Source organism: Musa acuminata, chromosome BXJ1-8 (assembly GCF_036884655.1).
Source record: "Musa acuminata AAA Group cultivar baxijiao chromosome BXJ1-8, Cavendish_Baxijiao_AAA, whole genome shotgun sequence".
Lineage (NCBI taxonomy): Eukaryota > Viridiplantae > Streptophyta > Magnoliopsida > Zingiberales > Musaceae > Musa > Musa acuminata.
The window spans coordinates 7624766-7643603 of record NC_088334.1 but is presented as its reverse complement, the minus strand read 5'-3'; the positions used below and the strand labels follow the sequence as shown (position 1 = coordinate 7643603).

The following is an 18838-nucleotide window of genomic DNA, read 5'->3' as shown; positions in this document are numbered from 1 at the left end:
CCCTATATCGTCTAGGGACTACGGCGTAGTGGCCTAGTATGTCCACAGTCGATGAATCGAGTGAATTATAATGGAGATAATAATTCACTGAGTTAGAATGAGTTCTGACAGGTATGACTCATGGCTAGCTTGATATTGGGCTTAGAGAGTTACACACATATGATAGGTGTTACAATGAGTAGAGATTTAGATATGAGATATCCGTTTGAACCTCTGTCTTATTGGATATCTAATAAGCCCATGAATTATTGGATTCTATGAATGAGATCCAATAAGAGCCAATGAGAGATTATTGGGTAAAGATCCACTAATCTAAGAGGCTTTGGTAGTTGGATGGAGATCAAATACCCAATAGGGTAGAATCCATTAGGGTTAAGTTGACAGGAGGACTCTATAAATAGTAGGGCGAGACCCTTTTTGGCTGCTACCTCCTATTTTTCTCTCCTCCTCAACCAACAGCCCCTATTTAGGATATGTGGAGATTTGAGCAACGATTTGAGGAACGTCTTCGCAGCCCCTACCATATAATTCACCGTTAGAGAGGAGGATAATTAACCTCCTTCATCCTCTCCTATAGATCTATAGGTTTTTAGGGATATACGATTTCCCTAGGTAACATATCTTTCTTATACGCGTAGTTTTCAGTTTCGTAAGTTTTTGCACACCAATCTTCGCACAACGATTAAACCTTCTTTTTTTGTAGAAAATTCTAGGATTTTATTTTCTATTCTTTCGCTGCGCATGTGATGCTGCCCTAGATTTTCCAACAATCGTTAGGTTTTAATTGCCCCTCATGTCGCTCTACATCCATCGATCATTCTTCTCCTCTGGAGGTAGTCATTAACGAGGCATCTCGCCCTCCATGTCTAAAGCTCTCAATTATGGATGAGAATATTATCTCACTACCTTCATTCAACACTATCATTAGAAGTCAAAAATTGTCCTCACCTCTCATCTCGAGTGGATGAGCAACAAAAGCATGGGTGGTGAGGCATAGGCAATGACCAACGAGAGTAACAAAGGAAACATGGAGGGGAGATGATTGGTAACAAAGGATAAGAGACGGAGGCGACGACCAACGAGGTGAAAGCCAAAGATAATTTTATCTTTTAAAAAATAAATGATCCTACGTGGGAATAAAGTAAAAGATTAATATATTTTTTAAAAAAATTACCCTTAATAGTTCAATTTAAAACGTCCTTTAATAAGTTGTGCTCTAACACTAACTTTATTTTGATTGTGCTAAAAATATGAAATTTCTACGAGTAACTACATTCACATGAAAGGTCGATCACTTTCACATTAAAGGCAATCAAAGGTGGAGAGCATCCAAGAATGAGATTTGCTTCATGAAGAAAAAAGAAGGATGGCAACATACTTGTATAAAATGATTTCACTGTCATAAGACAATTATTGCTACGAAAAGTCAAGAGTACGCCAGCGACTTGGCCGCACCTTTGGCCGGTGTGGCCATCAGGTCCAAAGAAAAGAGTCGGTCACATGTCCCGGTCAGAGCACGAAATTATGCTGCATACACCGCGTCCGAGAATAGAAGAGACGAGAGATGGTCTAACCACGACCACGCACCGCATCTTTCCCCTGCACAAGCTACTCCCTCGATCCCCAGCTCGGAGATGGCGTCCTTCGTCTCCCTGTGTTTCTTCCTCCACCTGCTGGTCCTCCCTGCTGTTCGCAGCAGCAGTTACCCCGCCATCTTCGGATTCGGCAACTCTCTCACCGACACCGGAAACTTGGTCTTCTTCTCCGGTGGTACGGAGGCGTTTAGTCGACTCCCGTACGGTGAGACGTACTTTGGTCATCCCAGCGGCCGCTTCTCCGACGGGAGACTCGTCATCGACTTTATCGGTATACGAAACTCGCCTTTTTTTCACATCCCTCATGCATAGGCTAACGTGTTTGCGTACTTGTCGCAGCACAAGCCCTGCGGCTGCCGCTGGTGCCGCCGTATCTTGCAGGGAACAGCAGCGAGGACTTCAAACACGGAGCGAACTTTGCGGTCGGAGGGGCCTGTGCGCTTGGCAACGCCTTCTTTAAGGCCGAGGGGCTTAACGTGATGTGGCAGGATTACTCTTTGAGAACTCAATTTAAGTGGTTCGAGCAGCTGTTACAGCGATCCAACCCTTCGCTCCACTGTAAGCTTGTCTTCTTGGGTTAGATTGACATCTCATCTCGTACGATAACATCTGTCATGTATTATGTGCAGCATCACAAGACACCATAAGCAAGTCGTTGTTCCTAATGGGCGAAATGGGGGTGAACGACTACAATCACCTGTTGTACGAGAAGAAGGCTAAAGATCGCATACGAAGCTACGTCCCCACGGTTGTGCAAGCGATCGGTTCAACAGTCAACGTGAGCCAGTGATCTCGCTGTCTTTTGTTTCAGATGATCTTTCGTTATCTGAGCCTTCTTCTTTGGTTGATAGAGTTTGATCCGTAAAGGCGTGGAAACAGTGATGGTGGCTGGGATTATCCCACTGGGATGTAGCGCACAATACCTCACGGTCTTCCAAACCCAAAGCGCGGAGGAGTATGATCCAAGAACAGGGTGCCTCAAGTGGGCGAATGAGCTCTCACACTACCACAATCTCCGGTTGCACAAGGAGCTGAATCGAATCCGAAAACAACATCCGCATTCCAAAATCTTCTATGTTGATTACTATACGGCTCTGATGCCCGTCTACCAATCTCCGGAACAATTTGGTGAGATATATCCACACTCCTATTCCTCCAAGAACGTTGTTTGGCTCATCAGTCGGTAATCACATCGCATATAAGCGCAGGGATAAAGGAACCTCTGGCTGCGTGCTGCGGAGGTGAGGGGCCATACAACTTCAACGTTTCTGTAGGATGCGGTCAGCCAATGTCAAACTTGTGCAGTGATCCCTCAAGCTATGTTAGCTGGGATGGATTGCACCTCACAGACGCAGCTCACGGGATCGTCGCCCGCCACATATTAAAAGAATTGTAGTTTCAGTGTATGGAAAGAACAGTACGTAACAGTTGGTAAACAGTAAGTGAGCAACACATATAGTTGGCTTCACATTCGAATAAATTATGCAACACTTATAGGTTGCATAAAATCCTGTTTGTGTCGAAGACATTTGGGGAACAGATTAGATAAGATAAGAGAAATGTGAGACTCAGTTGCCACACTTTTTGAATCGGCTCCTACTTAAGACAGATTCAAGTTTAGGTTATCTATCATAAAGGAATGGGTCTCAGGTTGGCCAAACGTTAATATTTTATTGTTTTTATTTCTTTTCTTAGGCATGCAGTAAATAAAAATAATGCAAGTTTTTTTATTTTTTATTTTTATTTTTTAGATTAAGGTTGGAAACTTGATTCCAATATATTTTTTAAAGATATTTGCCACTATAATTTAACTAAAAGAAATTTATTAAATTATTAAAAAAGATTATTTTCATAAAAAAAAAAACTCATCTTTTTGGTTTTTTTTTCCCACAAGGTGTCTATGTTTTTTTTTTCCAAGATAGTGCCCCTATATTTTATAATCTTGTAAATATCTCTCATCCTTTATCCCCCGTCACTTTTGTCTCGCCACCTCCCTTGTCGCGAAGCCATGCCACCTTCGTGTCATTTACCCTTCCCCACCCTTTCTTAGAACACCACATTTCGTCTTTAGCTTCCAAGGTCATTGTAACCTTGAGAGCAAGAGACGAGGGCAATGATATAAGTATATAGGTATCCGATGTTATCTTGGGAGCAACACCAAATGAAAGCAAGAAGTAAGAAAGGACAAGAGCCATTTAGGAGATGATGTACATGACAAATGATGAAGGAGCTTACTGTTTAGATTCTCATTTTTACTATTCACAACACTTTGCTATTCATAACTTCTTAAATAATTAATAGCATAATATTTTACTATTCACAACCCTCTAATTCTATTTTTACACCTCTAATAAAATGGTGTCTTTTGTGTTATTACAAACTATATATAATCCTAAAGACATTAAATTACTATAATAAACGAAAAAAATTATTTTTCACATCTTACTCTTCCATCTTTAATTCATCTCATTTCATTATTTATCTTGTTTTCATCATTTTACATCATCTCTAGTGATTAAGAGGAGATGATGAGAGGAAAAAGAAGAAAATAAAATAAAATTATAGGTAAAAAGTGAAAATATTTGATTAAGATTAAATTATCAATTGAGGACATATATATGTCTATTAAAAAGAATAACTTAGAAATATTCAAAATTCTTGTAGATTTATTAATAATAAAAATAAATTTGTATATATATATATATATGTGTGTGTGTGTGGAGCTACCAAGCAGACCAATTATTAAGACGAAGAGGCTGACGCTCCTCTGTTTCTCTATTATACATTTCGCTGCTTCCCTCTTTCGCCGCTACTTGTCAACGCTCTTCCGTCGCCAGTTGGAACCATTCCCATCCATGGCTTCCGTTGCGTCTCCTCCTCGCCTTCTCCCTCTCCTTCTCGCTCTCTCCCTTCTCCTCGGCGCCCGCCGCGCCTCCGGCGGCTGCTACTCCGCCATCTTTAGCTTCGGCGACTCCCTCGCCGACACTGGCAACGCCATCCGCCTCGGCGGTCTGGGAGGCCCCACCGGCACACCCCCTTACGGCCGCACCTTCTTCAATCGCCCCACCGGCCGCTTCTCCGACGGTCGCCTTATCGTCGACTTCATCGGTCCGTTTCTACTGCCTTATCTCTCGTTTGTCTGGTGAAGGACGTCTGTGTAAGAGTCTGAATGACTCGATTGGTGCAGCCCAAGGATTGGGATTGCCTCTGTTGCGGCCGTATCTTGGAGGAGGGAGCAGCGAGGATTTCCGGCAGGGGGTTAATTTTGCGGTTGCCGGAGCCACGGCGCTCGATCTCTCATTCTTTCGCGAAAAGGGAATTCAACCTACGTGGACCGATAAATCCTTGCATGTACAGATCCAATTGTTCAAGCAATTGCTGCCTTCGATCGCTGCTGGTCGGGGTATGTATGCCTTACTTCCTTTCTTTTCTTTTCTCTTTCCTCTTCTGATTTTGTCTTGGTTTTGGTAGCATATGAACCATGGATAGGGTTCTGTTTCTGCAGTAGTGTTTCTCAAAATAATATTAATGATGTCTGATTCTGTTAGAAAAAATCAATACTGTTAATGAGATTATGATCAACAGTAATCGATCAAGCATGTGGAAGCAAATTAGAGTTTGATATGTGCCTTGGAAATGGATGATCAGGCTAAATTGTTGCAGGAATTCAAATTTCCATGGAGTATTATTTTATTGCACAATTGTTCATTAAAGATCATATTTGTGCTGATGAAATTTCAGTTGGTCAAGAGTTGTATGCCGGAATTATTGATTTTCAATGTCCTGTCTGTAATGCCAGATCCCAAGGACGTCTTGAACAGTTCATTGATCTTGATGGGAGAGATTGGCGGGAATGACTACAACCAACCCTTCTTCCAAGGAATAAAAGTGGATGAAATAAGACCCTTCGTTCCTAGTGTCATCAGCGCAATTAGTTCAGGAATCAATGTGAGTTTTCTGCTGTTGATGTATTAGTAAATTTACCATACATCATATCTTTTGGGCATAATTTGGTGCATTTGCTCAAGGATTGCTTCATTGAACTCTCGTTTTTCCTGTTTTGGTTAGGATTTAATTGAGCTTGGGGCAAAGACATTGTTGGTTCCAGGGAACTTTCCGATTGGATGTGTTCCAGTTTATCTAGATATCTATAAGAGCTATAATGTTGAAGAATATGAATCAGACACAGGCTGCATCAAGTGGTTGAATGAGCTATCCAAGTATCATAATCGCTTGCTCCTGGCTGAGTTGGATCGGCTTCGGAAGCTTCACCCACATGTCATGATCATATATGCTAATTACTATGATGCCATGATAAGCTTTTTTCGTGCTCCACAAGTCTTTGGTGCGTATCTTTTCCCTTCCAAAGTTTACTAATAGTTCTTTTTAGAGAAAATATTGCTAATCATATTTCATAGAGTGCTTATACACCAACTTGATTTTGGTGCAAAGCTGCATTAGAAAGAGGAGTGTTTGCTAATGATAAGTAAAAAATTGTTGGGTTTGAGGTTTCTTTGACAACCATTATACTTTTTATAAAGTGCTTCTTCACCAACTCGATTAGGTTTAAGCTATGTTACAAGTTGGATTCTTTACTAAAGCTAAATATGACTTCTGGAGTTTGAGGTATCATTGACAGCCATCAAAACTTAAAACATCCCTAGAATATGGATGGGTAATGTTTTAGTGCAGTTATGACTTCCAAAAGACTTGAAGTATGCCTTATCTTTGATCAAGTTTTCACTCTTCAGAATTATTGTTCTTCAAATAATATGCTTCCAAAAGTATGCAATCAAGCTTAAAACTACCTGTTTGGCTTTACTAACCATTTCCTTTGTGAAAACTAAGATTCTTTGCAAGTGTCTACTTCTTGAGTCAGGATCTGGCACATCATGTTGGAGTCTTGAAACTTTGTTGCTTGTTTTAGATTTTTTCATTTGTGAATATATGATTCTTTCTGCTTCATGCATTGAAGAACAAAGAGCTTTGTTATGTTAGATATTTCAAGTGACATTTTCATGAGTAATCCTCCATCACAGACTTGAATATTTCTGATAACCATTCCTGGACACTATAATATGTTTTTTTAGTATTATTTGTTTTTGCAATTTCAGTCATGAATAACCACCTTTTTTTTTTCTTATTCTGAAATATCTTTGTGCAGTGGATCATCATCAGCCTCTCCTCTTGGAACATTCTTTTATTTTAGAGTAGTAATCTGAAATGATTATGTAGTATTTGAAGTTTGAGTGGTTCTAATTTGAGTTGCATCTTGTTATAGTTTTATTAGGAAAATTAAGAATATTTGAATTAGATTTGATTTCTCACCTTCATAAGAAAAAAAAAACCATATATTTCCAACTGTTTAAATTAGAAGAAAATGATTAGTTAACCAGGGTTACCTTTGTCTTGATAATATCCAATTTATTTAACACCTTCGATAATATTTTATTGTAGTAAGGAAATGTCGACATGGGGAGCCTAAATCTGTAACTGGAGATGAGCTGAACAACTTGAATAATTTAGGAAGTTATTTTTCATTTATACCATGAGATCTACTGAAGCAATCAACTGGTTCTTCAAATTTCATATTCCTTCTGTTGATTACATCTTTGAATTCTGGTTCTTTCTACTTTAGAAATTGTTCCCTATAATGATAAAAGGTGGTAAGGGCATGTGGAGCTTACACGAAACACAACCAAACTGCTAGAGCGATCAGAATTGGTTGACTTTATGATGACCCCATGAAGCTAGTGGGCTGGATTATTGACTGGGTAGTGTTGATAGCACCAATATCTGACATACGTTATCTTTTTAGGGGAATAAAATCAAGGTTTGATTAGCTTGAGCTATTCCATACATGAACCTTTTGATCTGCCAACAGGTCAAAATTTGGGGATGGTTCAGGTAGCTGAACCAAGAGGACTCAGACAAAGTTCCTACCCCTGGATGACAATTAATATGGATGTTTTGGAAATAGAGTATGATCTTATATTCTTTAGCAATTATATGTTAAACTAGGAAAACAAATCCACTTCAAAGAATATTTTTCAGGTTGATCGCTTTACTTGTGTTTTCTTATGTCAGAATCATTTGTTTGATGGAAACTCCGCAAAATTTGTGTGGCTGCAGGATTTAAGGCTCCTCTGCACGCTTGTTGTGGAAGTGACGGCCCATATAGTGTCAATCGAAATGCTCCTTGTGGTCATAGAAATGCAAAGGTATGCAGTGACCCGTCTAGTTCTGTCTCCTGGGATGGCATTCACCTAACCGAGGCAGCTTATGGGACAATCGCAAGCAGCTTGTTAGAAGGACCCCATGCCAATCCTCCGTTAACCCGGGCATGCTCAAGCACTCAACAGAACGCAGTGGATGACTTCTAGCCAACTTAAATCAGGTACGATACACAATTTATTAGGAACAATACACCTCCATGGTTATTCTGCCTCCAGGTGAAAGTCGATGGTCGGAGTCATGATAGGTCAAATCTACGTTCCTTTCGTTTATGTATTTATAGTTTTCAACAGTAGATACCACAATGTTAAGTTATAAGAGACCGTATATCTGTGATTCAATCTCACAGCAGAGTGGATAGTGATTGCTTTATAATGTCATATACACAAACAAATGATTGCAGGATCTCCACAACAACTTAAAGCGACGCATCGATCAGCATCTTTCCACTCTCGAGGCTGACACGAGAAAACCTGAGGTGAGCGCTAGTTTTGGAAGTATTTATGGTTACCGTTCTTAAGAGGGAAGTATGGGTGTGTTCACGCGTGGCTCGAGGATTCTCGAACTGCGTCTTTTTAGGTGGAGAATGGTTTGATAGAATGAGAGAATGAAGAATGAAATTATAAGGATAAAGCAAAAGGCACCCTTCAAGTAGTATCATGTGAAGTCTATTTATACATAGTGAAAGAGGATATTTCTTTAACTGATAACAGAGAGATTTCCTCATGCAGTTGAGGAAATCTCATCTGCTATGCAGTTGAGAATATCTCTCTTATCAGAGAAAATCTCTTTGTTATCATGCCCCCGCAAGATCGAGCTCCTATCAAGGATACCGATCTTGGATCGATGAAACAAAAATAGTTTGCGTGCTAGAGGCTTCGTGAGTAAGATAAGTGTAGATCGCTGCTGCTGCTGCGATTGCTGTTGCTGTGATGGCACAAGCGTTCCCTTCATTCTCCTTAAGTCTGTCGAATGTTGACAGATCAGCGAAGACTACCGCGGTGAGGAAGATGAGGATTGACCACGGAGCCTCTTAGGAATGCAACGGCATTGGTCGCTAGCCGAAGGGTGAAGCTTCACTTTTCTTAGCGACGTTGGTCACTGGCCGAAGGCAAGAGTGAAGCTTCGCTTTTCTCAACGACGTTGGTCGTGGTCGGCTACAACGGTAGAGAAGAAATCTACAGCAATGTTGCAGTGATGCTACTACAGCAAAAGAGGAAACTACAACAGAGGAGGAAGCTGTAGCAGAAGAGGAAGGAAAATAGCTACAACGAGGAAGAAAGGTGGGGCAGTGCTGATGAGCAGCACTAGAGATGCGAGATGCCGTAGCGGAAGAGAACGGACGTTGGCGCAGAGTGGCAACACCAATGATGAATTGGCAGCGAGAAGAGAGCTTGCTCTAGGCAAGCGGCTCTGATACCATGATAGAATGAGAGAACAAAGAATGAAATTATAAGGATAAAGCAAAAGGCACTCTTCAAGTAGTATCATGTGAAGTCTATTTATATATAGTAAAAGAGGATATTTCTTTAACTGATAACAGAGAGATTTCCTCATGCAGTTGAGGAAATCTCATCTGCTATGCAGTTGAGAATATCTCTCTCTTATCAGAGAAAATCTCTCTGTTATCAAGGTTTTGGTTGCTAGTGAATTATTGAGAATGTTTGGAATCGTTGGCTTCTTAGTTCCCTCCTTCCGTCAGATTGGGTAGCTAAAATCACTATTAGGCCTATGTCGTTGGTGCCTTATGATGATAATGGATTTGAACTTCCCATTTCTCGGGAGTTTCTACTACTCGATGTGCCTGCACATTTTTAATAATGAGGTTATTGGATAATAGATGGGATTGGCTTATTGCAGTTGATTATCTAGAATTTTCCATTGTCAGGTTTTGCCGTTGCCCACTTATACAGTCTTGTCAATATTTCTTTCAACTTTCGTAGGCTAAGCGAAATCTTCAAATTTCCTTTCAATTTGGCAAGAGGGGTTTTGATATGTGGATAATTCGCTGATACTTTATATCTTACTCGGATACCTCGTCAATCTAACATGTAGATTTAGTAGGTCACGTGGCTCTTTGCATCCAAATAATACTCGACAATTTTATGAAACTGTTTCCGCATATTCCTAGCAGTGTAATGAAGTGATTCGATTCCCTTCGAGAAAACAGAAACAAAAAGAGAAAAAGGAAGAACTTATGGTTTGGTCACAACTATACACAGACAGCCAGCCACCTGTTATGCATAGACATTTCTCACATGGTCCCAACAACAACTAGAGGTGAGTTTGGTCAAGCCTGGCGACGCATGACACCAGACATTTTAGCCAACGGCTGAAGCTCAAATTTCTTTCAATTGGAAAATGACACATAAATAAATGGTGTAGAACGACGGAGCTCTCTATTCTCGTGTATTTTCCATTGCGGAAAGCTCGAGTTAGCATTGAGAAGGCTGCGTGCGGAGATACTTAAATGCTTTATAAGGAGCTGTTCCTCGCTCGGTAAAGTTGTTTAGAGACCAACCAACGCAAGTTAAATTCTATGATGAATGGTGTATCTCCGTCCTCCAAAAATAAATCATACATGAAACTTGAGGTTTTAACACGGAGGAATCAAATTCGTCATGTATGCTGACAGCTCAAGTACCTTGTCATCATACTCCGGACGATTAGATTCCTGCTGCAGATTGCAGATGGCAGCACTCGAGCTTTCATTAGCTAAAAAGGACAGGAGAAATGGTAGTCATCGAAGCATGTTTTCCGAGAAGAAAAGAGAGCCCAAGAGGAGAGAGCCAACATGTGAACCAAGGAAACACAAGTCGACGCATGGATTATTGATCTCCTCGTGCTTTGCTCGGCTGGTGGATTGCCGACTACAATGTGGACTGTAGAAACATGCATATGGCAGAGCAGTCATCGGCTGCAATCCCTCTCCTCTTACGTTTCCATGCACAGACGGCACGCTCCACTAGCCTTTTGGCTGCCTTTCGCCTGTCCTTGGTCGATGACACGATGTCCACAGCTTCTTGGTTGGAGATGACATCCCAAACCTAATCCATTCGGTGCAAGTTAATGTCACAACAAAACATGTAAATTGCTTAGTTCTAGAGATTTAAGGGCACTCGAATGCCAAAATCAATGACTTGATGATCCAATAGAGCCGATGGCACTTACCCCGTCAGTGGCGAGCACCACGAATTGATCTCTGCTGGTGATGCTCCTTTGAGTCACCTCAGGCACAGAAATAAGGCCATAATCTTTGATGCAGTAATCTCCAAATGCTCTCGACATCGCCAATCCTGGCGCATCCTCATCCGGCAGCCACACCCTGTGCACGCCGGGTTCATCTCGCAGACACAACACACGGCCTTTGCTCTCGGTTATGCGATCGGCTTCCTCTGAGATCAACAGAGTCGACATTAACACCCTACAGAAAACATTATGTTCAGAGTTCAGATCTCATGTTACGTAATCTTTCTCCGACTTACGAGGTAAGTTAGGCTTGAAATCGATCGTAAGCTGGATGGGAACCAAGCTTCCGTCGTCCGAGGTTGTCGCCAACACAGCACGCGAATCACCAACGTTTGCTATCACCATGAGTTCACCCTGAGAAGAAATCAACAGACAGAAGCTTCATGCAGTGCCGAGAAAGATAGCTGCAGGCTCATTAGTATATCTGGAAAAGGAAATGGTTGATGTGCTGCAGCTCATGCTGTCATCAGTAAATCCACAAGATTATTATACATCATTCCTATTTCTCGGTTTGGGAAAGAGGTGAAGTCACAGTAGTCATCACAAAATATAGCAAACATGGGACAGCTAAAATCAAACGAACAATGCCCGGAAAAAATCTCCACTCAGATTCCAATCCATCGAGAAATGGTGTATCGGCGTCGATCCTCTGGCAATCAGCATCAGATGCCTCACAAGTGACCAACTCAAGAAAAGGAAACAGACGGAGGTGGCTTCTTTCGAGTGACAGAGCTCAGAGTAATTGGTGATTACCTGTTTGACGATGGTGAGAGCAGTGGTGCCACTGTGGAAGGAATCCAGACTTCGATCGTGCTCGAGCTCCTTATCGACGACGCCGCAGGCTCTAAGATACGCTTGCCTCCACAGATCGAAATTGCAAAGCTTTTTATCAGCCACCAGAGAAGCCAGAGCAAGCGATTCCTGCCAGTTGCAGAGCAGAGACGAAGGGAGCGACTTCAAGACCTTCTTTGCCACATAGTGCCCCCATGGTCCGTGACCGTCGAACACTCCACAAAACATCATGTCTTCTTGGCATCCAAATTCCTGTTAGCCAATCCATTGCTTGTCTTAAAGAGAACGATGGATAAAGCAGGGTTGGAGAAGTAGAAGATAGATAACCACTGGCAACAGCTACAAGCAAGAAACTAGACCGAGAGGGCACGGATACCCATGCAACGCGATCCAAGGAACGGCTTACCTCCCAAACGATGGAGCAGTCCTGATTCACCCCCTTTTCCCCTCTCTGCGAGAACACCGACACCAAGCTCTTCGACCCAGCGCTCCTGATGGAGCCGGACGACCGCAGTATCATGTCGTTCTTCTTGGCCTCGCTTCTCAGCTCATCCGCCGCCTCCCTGCCTTCCTCCGCCCCCGTGACCTTCCTCTTCCCTGCATACAGCGACTTCGCGAGCCCATTGAACAAGGACGAGATCTGCCGCATCGGTCCTCGGCTCACAATCTGATCGAGATCGAGCTACACAAACCCGACTCCCCTTCTTTTATAGGGAACTTTTTTCCAAGGCAAAGTTGGAGCTTTTGGATGAAGGAAAAACCAGGGTACTGCAACCAAAACGCTTGAAGAAAAAGGTTAAAGCTTTGGCAAAGTTCGGATTTGGTTACGCTGGAGAAGGCTGCAGGAAGCCATGGCTGCCTTGTGAGAGCTTCTCACCTGGTAACGTCGCCGCCTGTTGGAATCGGTCCTCTTCCTCTATGTCTCGCCCCTCTTATAGCTACCGCGAGTGATGCCACTTCTGTGAAAACCATTTGCATTACTCCAAATCCCGTAACGTGTTTCGCCCGTGAAGGTGACCGGATCTACCGACGGTTAATTACCGTTGTGACCCCGTGAGGGTGGAGAAAAGGCGAGAAGAACGGAGGGCATTTCCGGAATGACGTATCGTGCCACGTGTTACTCGTTGATGGCATGGTGGCAAGACGTATCAGGTGATGTGTGGCCAATAATACACGGCGCAGGGCCCAAGCGGGACCCACGCAAACAGTGTCACGCCATCATTGGTGGCGGTCGCTGCGTTTGACCTCCTCGTCTGCGAGCGTGGCAATACTGCAAATTTGGGGAGGTATTTGGATGAGAGATGTATTTTACTTGAGCTGTGAGGGTTAATGCTTTTGTTGGATGATTAGCTCATTTGGGTCCCAGCAAGGTGTAATTAATAGCTAATTAACTCCAAACCACTTGTTTTGGCTGTGAACGTATCATTAATTTGGAAGGTTAGCATCACTAATTAGGTATAATCTATGCTTGCCTTTATTGGTTGTATGTCCCACCACCCAATTAATTAGAGAATGCAATCGATACATATCTAATAGTGCAGTTGCTGACGACAGGAGCGAGAGTTATGTGCCCTCCTCCATGTTCATGACTTTTACCGGCTTTCGTCGAGAGAGAGAGAGAGATGTGAAAATATAGATGACATCTAGATTAATTCGACTTACCTTGGGAACTTATCGTAAATATTTATGTTCATAAAGAATATATTATTATCGAAGAGAGCACTTTGAATTATTTCAATTATGTTTGTTATCGTAAAGAGTTATGCTTCGAGTCGAGGATAGAGAATTCTCTCGCTAAAGCATCTATTGAGGAGATTGGCAAGATGATGTTTTTACAACATAATACCCTCCTTTTAATATTAAAATAATAAAAAATATATATCGGTATCGATCAACCCAACTCACCCCGAAAATTTAGGTCAATAGCTATTCACTAAAATTACTCCACCCTTGTTAACTACTAGTTTGAGTGTTAGAGGGATCATGCCAGAAATTCTATTGAACCTTAGTCTACAGTTACTCACGGAATACGCACTTGAGTTCACCTTAACTCCTGACCGTGCATTCAAGCCACTTTGTCGACTACATCAAACTTTTTATATATACGAACCCAAACCGAATCAGACTTATTCAAATATCATCTATATTTTTTCCACATCACAAAATAAGCTTAATATTTCTTTTTATGCCTACATATAATATGAGCAGGAAAGCGATTGGAGCTGACAACATGCAAGAATGGGCATGTCAACCTGCATAATTGTTTTCCTCTACGGAGAAGTTATGATACATTTATAATAATAGAGAATCCATCTCTATCCAAAACTAGATAACATATACAATACCTCATCCACCAAAAGTTGAACTGTGATGATACATACCATCATTTTCATAGGTATAGCATGCATCAAGTGAAGAACGTTGGCCATGCGACCTTAGTGGCCGAATCATGTTCATCATTCCATATATTTACAGATCTTGCAGGCCTTGTTAATGGCCAACCAATCTTAATTCCACCCAAAGCTCCTTTACTTGGGTGCTTCCATGTCATTATCATGGAGTCGATCAAATACAAGTTCACTAGAGATAGAAAAGCACGTTTCTCTTGCTACAAAGAAATGCCAACTTTCAACTTTTTCCGTACGATTTGATATGAAGCTTCGTCTAATTGAGAAGCACATCTTCCAAATTTGACTCGTGACTCGAGACTTATTGGTTCTATATTCCACAATCAGACTTAATTTAGTCAATATGGTCGATAGAGACATGAACGGAGAGGATTGGAATGATTTGGAAAAGATGTGTTGTTAGATAAATCCAAAGTTTAGTTGTTGAAGACTGATTTCTCGTAGTATAATTTAGTTGAATGGCTCCTTTTGGTGAGCGATACGAGTAATATTCATCGTCCTATTTGTTCGAATCTATACGTGTGATCATAAATCATGACAATAAAATATTATCGAGATTAGAAATAATTTGAAGAATATTTTCTTAATCAAAATTATTAGGGCCTCAAACTATAGTGTCTAATGAACCACAACAAAAATATACTTGATGATGATCTTCACTTCGATGAGGAAGTGTGAGACATGATTCATGCTATAGATTAGTTCTCGCTCATCAATATTCGAAGTTAAAATATTCACCCAAACATAGTTCGACAAGTGGCAACAATCAATATAAAAAGAATATGGCTTCGATTAGAAAATGACACGAACCAAATATGAAGTATCAAATGAATACTCCATTATAAAAAATTAGCATACTATGGTAACTATGATCAGTTATTGTTTATTCAAAATTTTTATTTTTTATTTTAGGTCTTTAAACAAATCGATGATCAAATAATCGAGACCCTCTTAACTCGACTTTCGGTTATTGCTTATTCAAAATTCTCATTTTTTTAATTCTAAATCTTTTACGTAGATCGATGATCAAATATTCGAGACTCTAATTTTAATTAAATTTTTTTACGCATACGAGTTCAGACCACATCGGATCAGATTATTTCGGATTCACGACGAACTTAGACGTAACAAATAAGTTGGCTTGCCTCTCGTTGTTCTTTCACGTACTCGATTCCTTTCGTGCGTTCAAGCAGCGGCATCGTGGTGGATGAGAGCACGCGCAGAGCAATATGGCCGAGGAAGATGACTCAGTGACTTTACCTATCTCCTAGTTGAACGCTAGTCTAGTGGGGCACCATCGCCTCAACCCGTGCATGATGAATCCGGCCATCTGAAAAGCTAATAAGCCAAGTGGGCTTCCACCGCATCCATCCCCACTCACATACCTAACAGTGACATATGATCTCAAAAGCAGCAGCGAAGGGAGGAAAGCACGTCGGATTCTTGGGAAGAAGACAAGGCATTAGAGGCCACGGAAAGGTCCAAGACTGCAGCGTCTGAACGTTCCAAGGACAGCACGGCCACATGAGCCGAGCACCACCGACGAAGGACGACGTGGATCTCACCTCACTTGCACCCTAAAGGCAGATGGGATGCTCTGCAGACGTAACTTTGTCGAAGCTCTCTGAAGAGGAATCCCAGAAAACCTGCTGCTGCCGGCGAGTAGTTTAAGCCGGTCTCTGTCGGCGTGCCATGTGAACCTAGTTATAACAACAAAGGTAAAGAGAGGGGACCTGAATTCAGCTTCGAAGGACGGGGATTGGGATTGGGACGATGGTCGATAATGACTGCGAACATCGCCTTAAGTTGAGCCGTGTTCGTGTGACATGAATTCAGCATTAAGGTTGTGGCAGATGTTGGTTGAGCCATAGATTTGGTTGTTGCCGACCTGTGGATTTTGCCATTGGAGTCACGTCACGATTCATTAGATTCACTGTGATTATTCCTTAGATTTGGTCCACACAGCGAAGGCAGTAACGTACAACGTTGTACGAGCATTTTTCATGGTGAAGGATCGAGAGAACGAACCCTAAGTGAGTGTTCATCTTATACAATTCAAGCATAAGGAAAATTATTAGATTTGGATAAACTTATTTTGTCCCTTTGAGGTCAACCTAAAAAGGTACGATAAGAGATGACTAAAAATGTCAACCTAAAAAGTGGGAGATTAGATTCTTGATCTCACCCTAATTTTCACAACTTAATTCTCGATCTGTTAAATCCAAAAGGTTCACAATCTATCATCAGCAATGACTCTCCATGATAATGATCTTGATCTCCTAAATCTTGAAGGCTAAATGCTTTATGCTGTCGGTCATCGGTGAACCACTGAGATGAAATTTCAATTATATCTTAGTTTGATGTTGATGTGCCATAAAAATATGTCATCATGGAACCCTCATGATGTATGAAAGATATACCCCATGCGTCGAAGTCGAAGTCAAAAGTAGATTTGATCATGATTTCAAAATTGATGATTTTAATTTCGAAATTGACAGTTACAATTTTTTTAAAATTAATTTTTTTATTATTTTTAATTAAAATTTTAAAATATAAAAAAAAATATAAATTTCTTTTTAAATACTAAAAAATAGCTTAAATTTATGAGATCATCGGTTCGAATCAGAATTAGAATTATCGGTTTCGAAACCAATGATTTTAATTTTTTTATACTTAAGAATTGGAATCAAATAACACTGAGACTTTGTCAAGAGTGGATGGAAAAATACAAAATAAATGAGTCATTTCATAAACAGAGTCCTAAATCAACTTTTATCTTTCCTTACACTTTGCAACAAAATTGACTTCCGTTTGACTATCGCACTTGTCGCTATTACTAGAGTCGGTAGATTTCAAACGTGAATCGTAAGCTGGATTTATTTCTATCTACCAGTCCGAGTTGACCAAAATACTAAAGTTTACCGAATCAACAAATGCAAACAATAGCGAGAATCAACGAGCTAAGCCCATTCAGTCATCTCCTTTGTTTTGGATAGTTTTGGATGCATTCTTGGATATGTTGCCACCTCCCTTCTCCCTTGTGTGGGAACGATGGCATAATGCCTCTTCTTGTAATATATATATATATATATATATATATATATATATATATATATATATATATATATATATATATATATATATATATATATATATATATATATATATATATATATATATATATATATATATATATATATATATATATATATATATATACATGAGAGATACGAAGTCTGCTAGTTGATCAGCTGTATGGACATGAGAGACACGAAGTTGATGTCTAACAACTTGATCTCGCACAAAGTGAAAGTCGATGACAATGTATTTCATGTGTGAGTGAAACACTAGATTGACACATAAGTAGGTAGCTTCAATATTGTCATAATATATTGTAGGAGTATAGGTAGAGTTGATTTTGAGTTCCTTGAGGAGATTTGTGACCTAATTGAGTTCAGCAACAACGGTAGCAATAGCACGATATTTAGCTTCAGTTGTAGACCAGGTCACTATCTTTTGCTTGTTAGAACTCCACCGATTGGATTAGACCTAAGAAAGACGATATACCATAACGTGGATGTTTTATCATCAAAGTTTCCCGCCCAATCAGCATCAGCAAAAGCATGGAGATGAAATAGAGTGATTTTGCAGAGAAAGAGACCATGATTAAGGGTCCCTTTAAGATACCGCAAAATTCGTTTAACTACAGACCAATACATAGCAGAAGGTTAGTGCATGTATTGAGATAATTTATTAACTACAAATAAGATATCTAAACGAGTGAGAGCCAAGTACTGTAAGGAGCCAAGTACTTGTCGGTATTGAGTTGTGATTGGAATGTTGATGAAGAGGAGGGATGGTTTGGTTGAAGTAGAAGACGTCTTGGTTAAACCTTTGTTGACTCATCTCCTAAGCCGTTGAGGATATGGACGGTAACTTTTTCATCACTAAGGGAATGACCTATCAAGAGATGATAATCTTTATATTGTGTAGATAATCAGCAACAGTACTTCCCTCATGTTTTATCTTCATGAGACTGGATAGGAGACTAAGCATGCGAGTGCAGGAACGATTGGCTATGGTGGTTAGCAAATTGCACCAAGCTTCGGCAATAGTGTCGCATGAAGAAATGAGTGGGGCGAGGGATCCAAAGATCGAGGCTTGAATTGCTTGAAGGATGAGACAATCCTAGCATAACCATAGTTTATGGTCCGGATTTGGTACTGGACTAAGTGCGCCTGATATGTTGAGTATCGTTGGTGGACAACGAAGAACCATTGACATAGCTTAGAAGATCATAACCAAACAGGAGATTAGAGAATTGAGTACACCAGGATGCGTAGTTGTCACTTTTAGATAATTTGAAGGGGATGAGGGTTGTTGCATTGATGGAAATAATGCTTGTATGTGGGAAAGTACTATAGTTCCGGGAACAATAAATGGAGCATCAGAGGTAGATGATGAGGACATATGGAAGATATGTATCAATATGTGGGAGTAGGTAAAAGTTTACAGCAATGACAATGATCAGGGATGCAGAAGTGGTGGTGCAGATTAGTG

The 18838-nt window shown here is 40.7% G+C and overlaps 3 protein-coding genes across 4 annotated transcripts; 2 read left to right on the top strand and 1 right to left on the bottom strand.

Moving 5' to 3' along the window:
• Positions 1–1525: 1525 nt before the first annotated feature.
• On the top strand, positions 1526–3175 carry LOC103993350 (GDSL esterase/lipase At1g28570). Its single transcript, XM_009413377.3, has 5 exons — positions 1526–1866; positions 1935–2153; positions 2225–2373; positions 2447–2723; positions 2804–3175. Exons 1-5 carry the CDS (start codon positions 1635–1637, stop codon positions 2989–2991), a joined length of 1065 nt encoding a protein of 354 aa, XP_009411652.3. The 5' UTR covers positions 1526–1634; the 3' UTR covers positions 2992–3175.
• A 1141-nt stretch (positions 3176–4316) lies between these two features.
• On the top strand, positions 4317–8405 carry LOC135587356 (GDSL esterase/lipase At1g28600-like). Of its 2 annotated transcripts, XM_065078655.1 has the most exons (6): positions 4317–4703; positions 4783–4998; positions 5395–5543; positions 5664–5940; positions 7728–7992; positions 8233–8405. In XM_065078655.1, exons 1-5 carry the CDS (start codon positions 4451–4453, stop codon positions 7976–7978), a joined length of 1146 nt encoding a protein of 381 aa, XP_064934727.1. In that variant the 5' UTR covers positions 4317–4450; the 3' UTR covers positions 7979–7992; positions 8233–8405. The 2 variants fall into 2 exon arrangements, with proteins under 2 accessions (XP_064934727.1, XP_064934726.1); XM_065078654.1 differs by lacking the exon at positions 8233–8405 and having other exon boundaries at positions 7728–8175.
• A 1959-nt stretch (positions 8406–10364) lies between these two features.
• On the bottom strand, positions 10365–12782 carry LOC103993353 (probable protein phosphatase 2C 73). The gene is made up of 5 exons (XM_009413381.3): positions 12277–12782; positions 11832–12122; positions 11315–11432; positions 11001–11224; positions 10365–10876 (listed from the first exon to the last, which is right to left on the bottom strand). Exons 1-5 carry the CDS (start codon positions 12517–12519, stop codon positions 10700–10702), a joined length of 1053 nt encoding a protein of 350 aa, XP_009411656.2. The 5' UTR covers positions 12520–12782; the 3' UTR covers positions 10365–10699.
• Positions 12783–18838: the final 6056 nt, after the last annotated feature.